The 15,260-nt window shown below is 40.4% G+C and overlaps 1 protein-coding gene across 11 annotated transcripts in view; it reads left to right on the top strand.

Moving 5' to 3' along the window:
- Positions 1 to 15,260, top strand: part of ADCYAP1R1 (ADCYAP receptor type I) — a 146,155-nt gene that overhangs the window by 105,274 nt on the left and 25,621 nt on the right. For all 11 annotated transcript variants that reach the window (XM_039726617.1, XM_039726627.1, XM_039726626.1 and 8 more), the window contains 6 exons: positions 202 to 305; positions 1,293 to 1,390; positions 1,857 to 1,989; positions 4,747 to 4,900; positions 10,125 to 10,185; positions 14,800 to 14,869. In XM_039726617.1, coding sequence (XP_039582551.1) covers positions 202 to 305; positions 1,293 to 1,390; positions 1,857 to 1,989; positions 4,747 to 4,900; positions 10,125 to 10,185; positions 14,800 to 14,869 — 620 coding nt within the window. The remainder of the gene's footprint in view (positions 1 to 201; positions 306 to 1,292; positions 1,391 to 1,856; positions 1,990 to 4,746; positions 4,901 to 10,124; positions 10,186 to 14,799; positions 14,870 to 15,260) is intronic.

Raw genomic sequence — 15,260 nt, 5'->3', positions numbered from 1 at the left:
GGTGACCAACTGTAGTAATAGGTTCCTGTTGTAGGACTGGATCATTAAAGACCTCATTAAATTTCCAGAATTAAATCTATGGACAGGGAGATAAACAGAGCTTCCAGTGCAACAGTGGGGTTTGCTTTGCACCGAGGAGTGGGAAGGGATGTCCCGGAGGTTTTTCTTGGGATGTGACATTCCCACTTGCCCTTGGCACAGGGGACATCAGCAGGAATTGCACTGAAGATGGCTGGTCTGAACCTTTCCCTCATTATTACGATGCCTGCGGCTTCGATGAGAACGAAACAGAGTCTGATAACCAGGTGGGAATTAATCTCATAATTAAAAACAAATGAAGGGGGGAGGGGGGAAGCAGCAGACTGCTCTCTGTCCAGCCTCTGGTCATGTTCTGATTTGATAGTGATTAGAACAAACAATCAGATGTACATGGGTATGGGAATAAAGCACAGACTCCATTTTCTTCATGGTGGAAAAAGCCCCTTCTTTATTCACATAACTCCTTTTTATACAGTTTTTCAGACCTCGTGTGGGACTCCAATTGGTCAGGAGCTTTCTTGCCGATTACTTTGTTGCTTACTAACAAGCTGTTATACTGTATTGACTGGTCACTCAAACCCCTGGGGTGTACATGTAGGAAAAGTTGTTTGAAGAGATAGTTTCCATTTTTCTATCTAATGGGGCAAAAGGAGTTTATACAGGTGCCAGTTGTTTTTCACCCAGGAATATGTTGAATGTGTTGTTATTTGTTAACAAATTGCTTACACCAGGATTCCTTTCACATGGGAACTTGCAAAGTGCCAGCTTGCCTTAGAAGAAATGACAGGCTAGCCAGGGCAGGCCTGACTTTATGAAGCCTTTTTTTAGGATTTTTCTACCTTTACTGCAACACATGGGTATAAAACTGTGAGAAGTGAGATCTGATTCCTTCCAGGGCATGTATTGAATTTTTATAGAAGATGAGCTTTTAGTGTTGATATAGCTTGGAACTTCTAGAATTGCAGGCTAACCCTCAATTCCACCCCTGCTGATAAAGAATCTCTTAGCCAAGTGGGTTTTTTTCCTACAGATACTTATAAAAGAAATAGATAGATAGCCTTTCCTACCTCAGTGATAAATAACCTCATGGTGTGCAGACCCAGCTCCAGAGCAGAGCTTGGTGCATAGAGAAATCTCAGAGGAAATTAGGAGAAACCAGGCTGTGCAAAGACACAGATCCTGGTTCCTCCTGCACACTGGCAGCTGTGTGGCTGTGAATAAACCCTTTAACCCTGTGGTTTTTGCCTCCCAAGGATTACTACTATCTCTCAGTGAAGGCTCTGTACACAGTGGGATACAGCACTTCCCTGGTTTCCCTCACCACTGCCATGGTCATCCTGTGTCGCTTCAGGTGAGTGGGGACACCAGCAGGGAGCTGTCAGACCCTGGAGGAAGGAAGCTGAAGCTCAGCTGCCCCAAACTGAGCTAAAGATTTTATCTCACCAGAGGTATAATAAGAAGGGGAAGATCCTTTAGCTGAGTTGTTCCCCCAGCTTGGACATGCTCCAGAAGTCACATTTCAGCAGTGTAAATGCAGCAGGAGAAGCTGTGGGTCTGGTTTATGAAACTTCACAAGCTGCACTGGGCTTGTTCTGTTGTCTATTTTATACTTCTCTGCATCCTTTTACAAGAAAATTCCAAAATTCTCCTCTTTCTCAAGTTTAGGACCTGTACTAACACAGTCTTGGCTTAGATGTTGGTGTTCTTAGCACCAAGGTCAAGTGTGTTCAGGCCCAGTGTGACATTTCCACAAAACAAAACTATTTTCTTCTTTATTTCTCTTTTTCCCCCCAACTCCCTTCCTCTTCCCTCTCCAGGAAGCTTCACTGCACTCGGAATTTCATCCACATGAACCTTTTTGTTTCGTTCATCCTCCGTGCAATATCTGTGTTCATCAAGGATGGAGTTCTTTATGCTGAGCAGGATGGAAACCACTGCTTTATCTCGACGGTGAGTCAAACTGAAACCAAATCCTTCTCCTTCACTTTTTTTCAGCTCAAGATAACAAAAAGCAGTCTGTGTAGTATCATGAGTTATTAGGGGTAAAGATAGTTGGTGTTTAACTTCCCTCCCAGTTCTCAGCCAGACTGGATGTTTCATCTCGTGATGTCACCAGTGTTTCATCTCGTGATGTCACCAGTGTCCTTCAGAACAAACCTGCAGGTTTTGTTTTCTGACTCTGCCCTGATTGTTCCTCCCTTTCCCAGATCTGCTCAGAGATAGGTGGGATGAGGGCAGACACAAGCAATTTCCTCCATCTGAAGGTCTGTTTTTTCTCCAGAGCCTGTTTGTTCTGGATGTCAGGCAGAGTCACGTGGAAACAGGGTGACCATTCAGACACAGAGAATACACCTGATGGCCACACTCTCAGAAAATCATCAGCATTACCCACATCTTTGTCTCTTAAATCTGTAGTTTCATGCAGAGCACTCTTTCACTGATGCATTTAGCATTTATTATGTGTAAATCCCAATTCCTTTCACATTTAAGGCTAGTATTTGATATGATAAATCAGCTCACTGGGTGTAATTATGATAGAATTACAAACTGAGCTCTCCTTTATCCATCCAGTTATGAGCTAAATTCCCTGTGAGTCACTTCCACAAGGCAAGTGCAGCTGTGGAGTTTCTTAGTCAGCCTTTTCTTTGTCATTGAAACTAGTTTTTGCTCTCAATTCTTCTCCAGGAGAAAGCTGAAGCCATGTTAGGTCTGCAGTTTGCTCCTGCCACTCTTCCAATGGTGGCATCTGCCTCTTTGTTTGGAAACACTTAAAGCATAAAACACATTAAAATCAGCCATTTTATGACCAGATCTTCAGCCTGGGTAGAGCTTCCATGAAGAAACTTGAGATCTGATGGTTTAAGCATCTTGATGGTAGATTTGGCCCAGAGGATGAAGTCAAAGTGGGAGCTAATCACTGCCTCCAGCAGTGGTTATACACATATTTATTATACACAGATTTATTTATACACAGATTCTGCTTGGATTTGTCAGATTCTGCACTTTTTCCTCACACAAAACACCAATTTATCAAATTATAGCCTAATTCAAAAATAAAACAACTAAAAAGCATTTTAAAAACTTTTATTCTATTTTCAGTTTCATGTAAAAAGTAAAACAATACAAATATTATAATTCACACAATCACAATCAAAAACCATCTAGTTCCTAATTACAATACATTATAAACATTTCTTAACCTATCTACTTTTACCACACCATACTATAAATACCTTAAAACAAATAATCTACAATTACCCCTCATAAATCCTATAACAATACATCTTTCAAAATTCTATTTCTCCAAAATATCTAATCTTAGTTATAAAACCACCCTTTAAAATTTATTTCTAATTCCATTTCTCTTTCAGCAATATCTATGCTCTTCTGTAACATTTCTAAATCAACGTTTCTTATTTCAAAATTTACATACAAATCCATACTCTCTAAATCTTCTGTCAAACTTTAAAAATTGTCCACAAATTCATTTCCCACAGGATTTGTTGGAAAATCCTACTTTTGTAGGACTAATGGGATCTCACTGGGGTGCAGCACTGGAAAGACCAGTATGCCCCAGTCTCAGAGGGTAGAGCTTGGTTGCCACGTTAGGCCTTTGTCACAGAATCATTCAGGTTGAAAAACCCTCTGAAACTGAGTCCAACCATTCCCAAGCTCTGCCAAATTCATCCCTAAACCACATCTCTAGTGCCACATTTCCACATCTTTTAAACACCCCCATGCATGGTCACTCCACTGCTGACCTGGACACTGTTCCAGTGATTGAAAACCCTCTCAGGAAACAAATTTTCCTTAATATCCAAAATAAACCTCCCCTGATGCAATTTAAGACAATTTCCTCTTGTCCTAGCATTTGTTACCTGGGAGAAGAGACCGACCTTGTTACCACCTCCTGTCAGGGAGTTGTAGAAAGCAATAATGTCCTTCCTGAGCTTTTCTCCAGCTTAAACAAACTGAGTTCCTTTAAATTTTTTAAAATTCTATTTTTATTCTATTTTAATTGTATTCTATTTTTATTTTAATTTTATTTATTATTTTTAAAAATTTTTATATTCTATATTGATTTTTTTTCTAGTTTTCATTTTTCTTTAGTTTGCTGCTTCCCCCTCCTGTCCATGAATGAAACCTTCCATCTTTTTTTAACAGCTGATCACTCAGCCTCCTTTTTCCTCTCACTTACTTCCATTTTCTGTGCTTGAGTGACAACACTGATGATGGATGTCAAAGAAGTGCAATTCCCAGCTGCACACAGGAGGGTTCATCCTTTCAGATCCCCCTCTCAGGGCTTTCTGCAGTCATCCTGCCATTTCACATCCTTCTCTGGGTTTCTCAGTACACAACTGGATTTTTTTCTTCCCTGCATTTAATCCTGGAAGGGGGCTTAAGTCCAGCAATTGGTGTTCACTAGGGCTGTGAGCCCTCAGCAATACAGGATGTGCTCAAGCTGCTCTGAAATGCTCCTTGACCACTTCCCACTGGTAAAATTGGTAAAATTGGCTTCCTCCCCATCCAGGCTTTGCTGTCTAAGTGATACCTGCCATTTTTCACATTCTTTAAAACCTCTACCATTAAAAGTGTGTAATACCAGCCCCAGCACTTTCCTCTGAGAGATCTGGAGAAGTTGAAAGCATTTTTTGTGTCAGGCCTAAGCAATGCAGAAATAACTTTGTTCTTGTCCATCCCCTGCAGGTGGAATGCAAAGCAGTGATGGTGTTTTTTCACTACTGTGTCATGTCCAACTACTTCTGGCTGTTCATCGAGGGGTTGTACCTCTTCACTTTGTTGGTGGAGACCTTCTTCCCAGAGAGGAGATATTTCTACTGGTACACAATCATTGGCTGGGGTACGTCGCACTTCTTGTCTCCAACGTGTCTTGGTGTGCAGGATGCTCCACTAACCACGGGTGGTGTTTCCATGTCAGGTTTCAAACTGTGGTTTTAGTCTTGATGATGTTGAAGTTATGTTGGAATGATGTTGGAATCCAAAATGCAAGGAACTCTCAGAACTTTGGGCCTGTAACCCAAAGCTTAGAATTAAACCCAGGATTTGATCTGAGACCTTGGAAAAGGCTTCCAAACTGAGGTGCTGGAAGCGAGAATGTGATTTAGAGTTTAAAGCAGACACATGTTAAGTAAAAGAAAGTTTAGAGTTTTAGAGTTTATAGATATATAAAAGATAAAAGATATAGAAAAATAAAAGATACATAAAAATAAAAGCATTTACAAGGGTAAACAAGGGGTTTAGAATGCAGCACTGTAGGTTTGTATGTCATAACGTGATTGGTTAAAAACACATGGACCCACACTTAAGAAACATATGGACTCATGCTTACACTGTAGCATGGGTCCATAAGACAAAATATTTAAGGATTGGGTCAAAAACATAAATATCCTTGTTGGCAGTGTTTTATTGGTCAATAACTCCTTAAAAGGCCTTTAACTAAGGGTCTTGTGACCTTCTGAAACATGCAGTAAAGATGTGAGCTGAACTCAACTTTCCTACTTATGTAGAGGATAAGAAAAATAAACAGCATTATCAAAAAACAATTCAGAGGTCCCATCTCAAATTCCTTCCAAAATTCCCAACAAGTGAATTATCACAGCACAGAAGTACCACTGCAGCCCAGGCTGTGTTGTGGTTTTTTGCATGGATAGAGTTGCACTGAAATCTGGAGGACACCACATCTCTTGCAGAGCTCTAATCTGCAACAGAAAATTGCCTCCTGCAAGATATGATCTTAACATCAACTTCTTCAGCTTAATCAAATCTGCAATGCTAAGTCCATTTTCTAAGGCTTCATTTGTGCCTTTCTTTCAGATAATAACTAAATTGAAAATGTATCCAAAGGGTATTTACATCTGCTTATCCTACCTGGGTGGGAAATAAAAATTTGCACTGGGAAGAAACAATATTTATTTCAGAAAAGCCAGTTAAATGATGATAACCATGGCAATTATTTTTCATTCTAGCCTTCTGGATATAAATTGATTCCTGTGATGTGTTACTACAAGCAATTCTTTGCAGATGTTTTTTTGTGCAGAAGTCATATGGTGAATGCAGAAGAATACATTCATTTAAAATGTTCCCTGGGAATGTTAAACTCGATTTTTATATTTACAGACACTTTTGAAATAGGAATAAACCTGTATATTCATGTGTAAAATCTACACACAAAACCCAAGCCTTAAACCACTCTCCTTTGAAAAAAACCCATTTTTATGTAGCCTGCACCTTCACGAAATCAACAGATGGTCTTGTTTTTTCCTTCCTGAAGCAGCTGTACACAAACCAAAATTTTCATCTCCTGGCAAAGACTCCTTACAGTAGGGAGAGAAAATGTTTCAGAAGGTATAGAGGTAGAGAAAATATAGAGAGAAAATTATCATAAATAATCTGTGCCATAAAAAGGCTGTTGGAAATGGATGTTTACTGGAAAAGGCCTTGGAAAAGAAACTGTTGGAAAGGGGATTCAGGGTTCATTCTGTACCCTCTACAGCTGTATAATCACATTATAGCTGAGAGAAAAGTGTATTTCCAAGGAGAAATTGGGGATTATGTACATGGAAATCTGACAATTACAAAAAGAAAACAATGCAAAAATCACAATTTATAAAACCTTTGTAATCTGAACCTAAATCAGAGGTTGAGTTCCTTTAATTAAGTTTGCACAATTTTCATACCTGTGGATTTATCTGAGTGTGAGAATACTGAAAATCAGCATATATCAACTAACTTCAGTACTTTTTTAAATCATTCCTTATAATGAATGAGCTACCCAGATGGATTCATTCTGTAACGCAACCTCAAAATATTTAGTTTTTAGTTGAGTGCCATAGATGATAACTGGCATTGAGCTGAATACAGGACTTTACAGAATCCCAGAATAGTTTGGGTTTGAAGGGATATTAAAGATCATCTATTGCACCCCCTGCCATGGGCAGGGACACCTCCCACTGTCCCAGACTGCTCCAAGCCCCAATGTCCAACCTGGCCTTGGGTACTGCCAGGGATCCAAGGGTAGCCACAACTGCTCTGGGAATTCCATCTCTGCCCTCTGGCAGTGGGAGCCATTCCCTGTGTCCTGTCCCTCCATCCCTTGTCCCCAGTCCCTCTCCAGCTCTCTTGGAGCCTCTTTAGGTCCTGGAAGGGGCTCTGAGCTCTCCCTAGAGCCTTCTCCTCTCCAGGTGAACATTCCCAGCTCTCCCAGCTTTTCTCCACAGTAAAGGAGCTCCAGCCTTTGTAGTATCTCTGTGAGCTCCTCTGTATTCATTCCAGCAGGTCCATGCCCAGCTTGGATATCTGGTCCAGGTCCAGCTTGTGCTGGTGGGCACAACACTTAAATCACTTCAGATTCAAAGCAGCATCAGCAATATCCAGCTTTGGATGGTTCTGGTTTATTTATTTTTTTTTTAAGCACAATTGTTTTCTCATCTCCCACATGTTTCAGCTGGACTCGCAGTTCCCTGATCTGGTGGGAACAATTGGCAATTTGCAAAGCCAACAGAGGCACTTCCAGACTCTGGATTCCATCCCTGGAGGGCAAAAGCAGCCCCTCAGCTCAGGGCTGGTGGGGAGGGAGCTGCAGTGAAGCAGTGAGAAAGAAGAGCTCAGCACTTTGCAGCATCTGGATGTTCATCTCTTTCTCCAAATGTGCTGAGACCTCAGTGTCCTCATCTTGAGGGATTAATGAGAACCACATATGGCTCTGTTGATCCAGGCAGTTTCTCCTTCCTAAATCTGCAATATGCTGGTGAATTCTCTGGATGGCCTGCTGTCTTCCTGAGCTCCCTGCTAGTGCCTGCGCCTAATGAAGCATCAGGTTTCAGCTTTTATATTTTCAGATTCTGTGCTGCTTTAGTGTGTGGGTCTGGGCTTCATATTAAGGGTTGGTGAGCTCTCTGCACAGAGCAGGGAGGCAAAACAATTCCTGCTCCAGCTGGGCACCAAGGACAAATGATCCCAATCTCAGCCCAGGAGCACAAACCCCGTGGGCTGCAGAGAGAAAAACAGGCAGGGTGGGACTGCAGGGGCTGCAGTGGGATTGGACACTGAACTGCAATGTGTACATGGAGCAGAGCTGAGCCCAGGGAGAGACCCCGGCAGCGCTCGTGCATTTTGGGGCCATTTGGGTTCATCTTGGGTGCAGCCCTGGCTGGGCTCTGGTGCTGCCCAAGGTGGATCCATGGAGGAGATCCTTTGAATAAATCCCTGCTTTATTCTTTAGCTCTGTCCAGCCTCTGTTCTAGGCCAGATTTCATAAGACCTCACTCAGGGCAGCACAAAGTCATCGAGAATAAATCTCAGCCTTCAGGGCTTGTCTGTTTCCTAACGTTCCTCAGAAGCTGAAAAGGAGGCGATGGAGAGATAGAAATCTTTTGATGTAAAGAAAAGTAGTGTTAAGGATTTGTATATTCATACAGCAGATGGTTCAAAGCTCCAAGCTGATCTGAAACATGGGGTTTTTAAATGCATTTTTATGACACATTTTGTTTTAATTCTGCCTTCCTGCGCATTTTACAGATTTGGAACATTATTCATAGCATCAAAATTTATATAGAGGAAACTAAATAAAACATGAGAACAATGTTTTATAGAATCAAAGAGTGGTTTGGATTGGAAGAGACCTTAAAATTCATCTCATTCTCATCCCCCTTCCCTCAATACTTTCCACCATCCCAGGTTGCTCCAAGCCTTATCTAACCCAGCCTTGGTTTGGGCACTTCCAAGGATGGGGCACCCACAGATTCTCTGGGCAAATATTTGATATTTAAAGGTTAAATTGATAAAATTAAAATTAAAGTTTGATATTTTAAAATTAATCTTAACTCCTTTAAGGTCAAAAAGGGTTTTTCTCAGTGTTTTCTAGGTATTCACCTGTGAGAAAAGCAGACTTCAACTGAAATTTAATATGCATGATTTCTTCTCCCCAAAGCCTGTCATTTTTTTCTTAATATAATTTTCCTTTCAAATTCTTTTCTGTGTGTTTTTTTTGAAGGAGGAAGGGTCCATCAATCTCCCAGCTCTAACAGGGATATTTTTATTTCTGATGGTGGGAATTTGATTAGACAGAGGCTCATCTAAATGGGATTGACTAATTAATGTGACATAAACACAGCCTTGCAAAGTGTATTAAATATAATTGTTCCTGTCAACTCACTACAGTCTTGTTCACTGCAAGGAGCTGGGGTTATCAAGGTCCTTGTTTTGTTTGGTTTTTAGCACTTTATTTTTTCAGTGGTGCCTGAACAGATGTCATCAGTTTCTTAGTCAAAGATTTTATTTACCATACTGTGGAGATCCAACTTACCCAGGGTTTTCTTGCATAAATGCTTTATTTTTAAAAAATATTTCCACTGAAAAAAAAATTGCACTTCTAAGATTCTCAGAAAGGAAAATAAATCCAGATTTCTCATTGGGTTCTTACTGTTTTAATTAAATTTGTATTTTACATGCATTTTTTGAAAGTGAAGAAATGTCTGAAATAGGAATTAAAGCCTTACTCCAGTACTCTTTTTTTTGGAGTTTGTTGTTTTGTTCTGGTATTTTTTTAATGGAAAAAATTAAATATTCCTGTGAGCAGAGGAAACTTCTCATCTGTGAGTAAGTAAAGAAAAACTGGTTATTTATACAGTAACAGAGAAAATGCAACATATGTAAATCATTTACAACAAAACCACAGAAGAATACACAGAGTCCAGTAATGCCATTCCATCTCCACATCTGGCACTGCAATTCTTGCATGATTCCAGTAGCTCTAGAAATGGATGTGGTTGATTCTCTTCTGTCTAGACTTTGTTTTATTCTTCACGCAGCAAGATGCAGCAAATCACTGAGCAATAATGATCTGGCACAGCACTGTTCTTTCCTGTTCCCAATTCTGCTCCTGCAATCCCACCCCTGACTGACAGGGATATTTCTGGAGGTCAGAATTAACTCAATCAATTGCTTTATCCCATGCACAAGTGCTGTCAGGAAACAAAACCTCAGTGGAGAGGTTGCATAAATGATCATTGCTGAGTATCAAGCGTGTTTGGTCTGTTCATGTGTCACTGTCTTGTCCTCTGCAGGTACCCCAACAATTTGTGTCACTGTCTGGGCAGTGCTGAGGCTCCACTTCGATGACACTGGGTAGGTGTTGCTGTGTGGGAAATGGTTCCAGATGCATCCAGCACCATGGCAAGGGTGCCAGGAGTGTGGTGGCTGGAGAAGAATCACAGAGTGAGAGCATCCTTTAGGTTGGGAAAGGTCTCCAAGGTCACCAAGTCCAAGCTGTGACTGATCCTCAGCTTGTCCCCAGCCCAGAGCACTGAGTGCCACCTCCAGGCCTTCCCTGGACACCTCCAGAGATTGTGTCTTGTTTTGAAAAGAGAGGTGTCTGCTAAGGAAGGCAGAAGCCTCCCTTGAAATGGAAAATGTAACCCCCCTCCTTTCACACTTAAGACAGATGGGGACTCCAAACCTCCCTGGGCAGCCCCATGCCAAGTTCAAAAACCCTTTTAGTGAAAAAATTCTTCCTGATGTCCAGCCTGAACCTCCTATGGCACGACTTGAGGCCATTTCCTGTTGCTCTGTTTTATCCTTTAATTTCTAACATCCTTTTGTGTACTAACATAATTTAGGTCCAGAGTTCAAGTAGTTCTCTGTTCACAGAGTTACAGTTTAATGTCTGCCACCACTGCAGTGGGGAATTCCTGAAAGATTCAGGCATCAAACCTGTGAAAATGCAGCTGAACCCATTCCCTTCTCCAGTAAATTACTGGAGTCCAGGATATGGTTTGTCTTATCTTACAAGTGGAATCCCATGTAATTCTCTGCTTCTTTGTGAAGGAAGATGAAGGTGATGAGCTCAGCTGTAGAAATTATTGCAGATAAATCTAGTACAATGAAGGAAATCTGCACAAGGCATTGCTGAGCTTTGTTTTGCCATGGTAATTAGGAGTTTAGCTTCCCACTGAGGAGGGTTTTCCATGAATTTTGCAGGGAAGATAAATAGAGATGAAACAGAAATTCGCATTCTGTCTTCTGTGTGGAAAAAAGATATTTCATAAAGAATTCAAAAGGATAGGTCCTTTCCAAATTATCTCTTTTGGTAGAGAAAAAAAAAAAAAGCTGCAAATATCCTGTTCTAAAGGACCAGAAGGAAAAGCTGCTCCCACAGCTGGACCTGCGTATTTTGGTAGTCAGTATCTGCTCCCATAGAGCAGCAGGCGTGGCAGGTAGGAATGGATGTGTATTTACACCCTGAAAAGACAAACTTGGCTTTTTCATGAGAGCTGTGCTTGAACCTGGTGAAATGTTAGAAAAAATGAGGTAGACTGAGCAAAATTACAAAAATCAGTCAGTGGTTCTTTGAAAACACAGAACTGAGGGGAAGGCACTTAGTACCAAAATCCCATTTCCAAGTCATTGAGGCTTATGCTTTAGTTTTGCCTAATACTGGAAATACCTTGATGAAAAATTTCCACAAAACTAATTGGTCTGTCAGGTTTTTTTCCTCCTTGTTCTTTCAGAATCTCTCTGGAAAGCAACTAAAGCCTTTCCTCCACTGGGGATGCCAGTGCTGTGACCCAATGTTCTAATTTGACATTAAGACAAATTAAATCAATTATTTCCATGAAAAACAAGCCAGAAACCCCTGTTGTGTCATTATTAGGATTACAGCACTGGTCCTGAAAGCACTAATTTCTCTTTCAAGTCCAAACAGCCCTTGCATTTTGCAGGTAGGGAGAATGTCTCGCAGAGGGAAAAAGAAGAAAAAGAAACTAAAAATCAAAGCAACCAAAAACATTCCTGTTATTTAGAGAAGCTATTTAGCATGCAAGACATTTAGACAGGTTCTAGCTGAGAGTCTCAGTGGTTACTTTTTAAAAATCAGCCAGCATTGTTCTGGGAGTGGGGGAGAAGCCAGCATGAGCCCGAAAACATTGTGGAAATTACTGAACTGGAAAACCACAGTGGCAAAGGCAGGGACTGAAATACAGGCTCAGAGTCTGAGTCCCCTCCTGCCTGTTCCTTATAAAACTGGCAGAGCTCCCTCGACTTCAGCTCCTGACTTCCATCAATGTATGTGACAGGATTGAGGAGATAAATGCAGCTGTCTGTTGATCCAGAGCTCTGCTCCTGATTGAAGTGGAGTTATTCCAGACGTGCACCAGAGATAGCCTCTGGCCTCTGCAGATGGAAATCACATCCCTTCCCCAGCCCCATGGCTCCCTTCCCTTCATCCATCCTGGAAAATAATAATTTCTTTTCATCCTGCACTGTAGGGAGGCATTTGACAGAAATTAGGGAGCTTGTTGACATAGTGCAGAAAATTCCAAAGGTTGTGTCATGCATTCTGACTCTGAGGAGGAGATGGTGGTTCCTTCCCCCACATTTATCCTGTAGGTCTCACAAGGACTGGACATCCTTGAAAGTCTTTGAAAAAAATCTCTGTGAGCTTGATCTGATTCATTGTTGACATCTACAAGGTGGAAGTTGGGAATTGAGCTCCTGGAAAAACAGGGGAGTGGTTTAAGTAGAAGAAAAGGTCTAAGAAGAGAAGAAAAAAGCAGAGAGGTCTAAGAATAGGAATTTATAGGGAATGATGTATCACCCCAGAGTGCACATTTAAAGTACCTCAGTGTGGGGGGAAAAAACCCAAAGCAACCTCCAAGGTTCTCTTTGTCCCAGGCAGATTCTGGGATAATTAACTGGGCTGTTGGTCTCTACAGTCCAGATACCTGGAATTAGAGGTGCATTCATATCCCTGTAATTCCTACACAGACAAATTGCCATTCATCAATATCTACTTTTACAGCTAAATTGATAATTAATGATTTTCCCAGATTCTTCCAATATTGGTCAATTCACTGAAGACTTTCAGGGCAGATTTAATGTCCATCATAAGGAGATTGAGCTCTGCAAATAATGGGTAATTTTCAGTAGACAGCACCTAATTATAAATGCATAAAAAGAATTTAAAAGATAATTGGTGATTTTAGGTCCATACCACTGTTGATCACTGAAAAAAACCCTGATTTCCACACTGTGGGTGAGGAGATCCCTCCTTCCAAATATTTTAAGATGGGCATCCAAAGTGAGATAACTAGGAAATATTAATTTCCACTTGAAAATCTCAGTCATCAGCCCCTTAGATTTTGGGTGATTTCAGGTTTCCATGCTGTGCAAAGAGAAGCAAAATTACTTAATTTTGTGCAGATTTTCTCACTTCTCACCAGCTGTACCATACAAATCCTTACTGTTGGTTTTATGGGAATCCAGTGAAATATTGTCCATCTGAAGTGAATAAATATTGTTCAACTGAAAAGAATGAAAAGAATGAGAAAGAATGAAAAGAATGAATATTGTTCAACTGCAAATACAAATTTAAATGAAATTTCTAAACCAGGCATCACTCATACTTTTGGGATTTCTCTCACACACACACTTCGATGATGGAATTTTAGCTCTGCCTCCTCATTTTTGCACATGTATATAGTTTTGTTTAAAGATTTTCCCTTTTCCCCCAGATGCTGCCACACAACCATTTAAATGACACTGAAGTTGTAGTAAGCTCTCATGAGACCAGCAGTGTTTTATTCCTGTATGTTCTTCCCAATTGTTTTTTGGCATTTGACAAATGCACCATGACAGCCTCTGCTGGGACTTTGGCTCATTTCCCAGTGGGAAAGAAAAAACTCCTTCTCAGAACTGCAAGTACAATTTAGACAGATTTCCATGGTTCTGTGTTTTCTAGGGAGAAAATCAGGGGAAGAAAGTGGAGGCAAATGAAAGAAAAGTTTTGGTTGACAAATTCTTGATGACTTAAAAAAGTCATGAAGACATTTCTCAATCATAAATAGTAGTCATTATAATAGTGTAGCAGGACCTGGAAAATAAGATTCTTTCCATTATTATTGGTTTTCTAGCTCTAAAAATGTATGTTTACATTAAAACTCTCTATGAATATAAGGCATACATTTGAATGTCCAAGTGCACCTGTGTGGAATAACCTTCTGCAGATCCTTTGGTGATTTCAGAGGAAGATTTTAAATTCTGGGGTAGAAATGTAATTTTATTTATGCCATTTACTAGCAACAGCTTAACAAAGGATTAACAAATACTGTTGCCCAGTATCTGATCCTTCTCAGATGAATCCTGGAAAGGACTTGCAACCCAGGGACTGGAAAATCATTCCAATATGTGAATACAACCAGGAACCTGGTGTACTGGAAATGTGTAAAAATCCTTATGTCAGGGCCAGAAACCAACATTCTTATCTGTTAACCCTAGAAAAGTAAATGTGATATCAAACTGGAATAACCAGTTTGGAATAACCAGTTTGGAATAACTTTGGAATAACCATCAAAAAAACCCAATCCATTGACTTATCTATTTTCTATCTCTTTTTTTTTAATTTGTTTTTAAAGGGACAACTTTACGGTTGTATTATAGATACAGAAACATACATAAAGGGTTTTTCCAACATATCTAAGCTGTTTAATAGGAATACCATCAAAACTACCACAAAAATACTTGTTTTACTTCCAAATGATTGTGGAAAGGCTGTAAAAGAAAGCTGCAATAAGACAAAGTAAGGAACTGCCACTTTGAACTTAGATACAATAATTTAGCTGCAAAACCAATCTCTCAAATTCTGCCTCCTTAAAAAAAAAAAGTTGTAAGTTCATTAATTTAATTGTTTTATCTTGTTTTCTTTCCTTCTCTTTCCCCATCCCATTCTTTCCTCAACGGCTGCAGCTGCTGGGACATGAATGACAACACTGCCTTGTGGTGGGTGATCAAGGGTCCCGTGGTTGGGTCAATCATGGTGAGTAGAACCTGGAAAGACACTTCCTCAGCTCTCCTGAGGACAAATTTAAACATCTTCAAATGCTTTACAAACTGTGCTGCACCCCTGTGCTGGACTGATAGGCAAATTCTCTAAATTTCCATCATTTGCCACCCACAAAGCCAAGGAATTTCATTATTAAGAAGGGTTCATACACATTAAATGATGGAGCACTGCCTGCAAGCAAAGGAGTTATTGGGTTAAACAGAGACACAAATTCCATAATTAAGACCTCAGAGCATGTGGAACATTTGTCTGAGGCTAGCAGAGGTGTCACAGGATGTATGGAAATTCTGGGCTAATTGGGGTGGCAGCTGAAGGCCAAGTGGGACAATCCAGGGCACCTAAAACAATAGTAAAGTTTAAATAG

This window comes from Passer montanus, unplaced genomic scaffold, assembly GCF_014805655.1.
Source record: "Passer montanus isolate IOZ18808 unplaced genomic scaffold, ASM1480565v1 scaffold59, whole genome shotgun sequence".
Taxonomy (NCBI): domain Eukaryota; kingdom Metazoa; phylum Chordata; class Aves; order Passeriformes; family Passeridae; genus Passer; species Passer montanus.
Note: the sequence above shows the minus strand (reverse complement) of the source record. Positions and strands in the feature narration are given on the sequence as shown.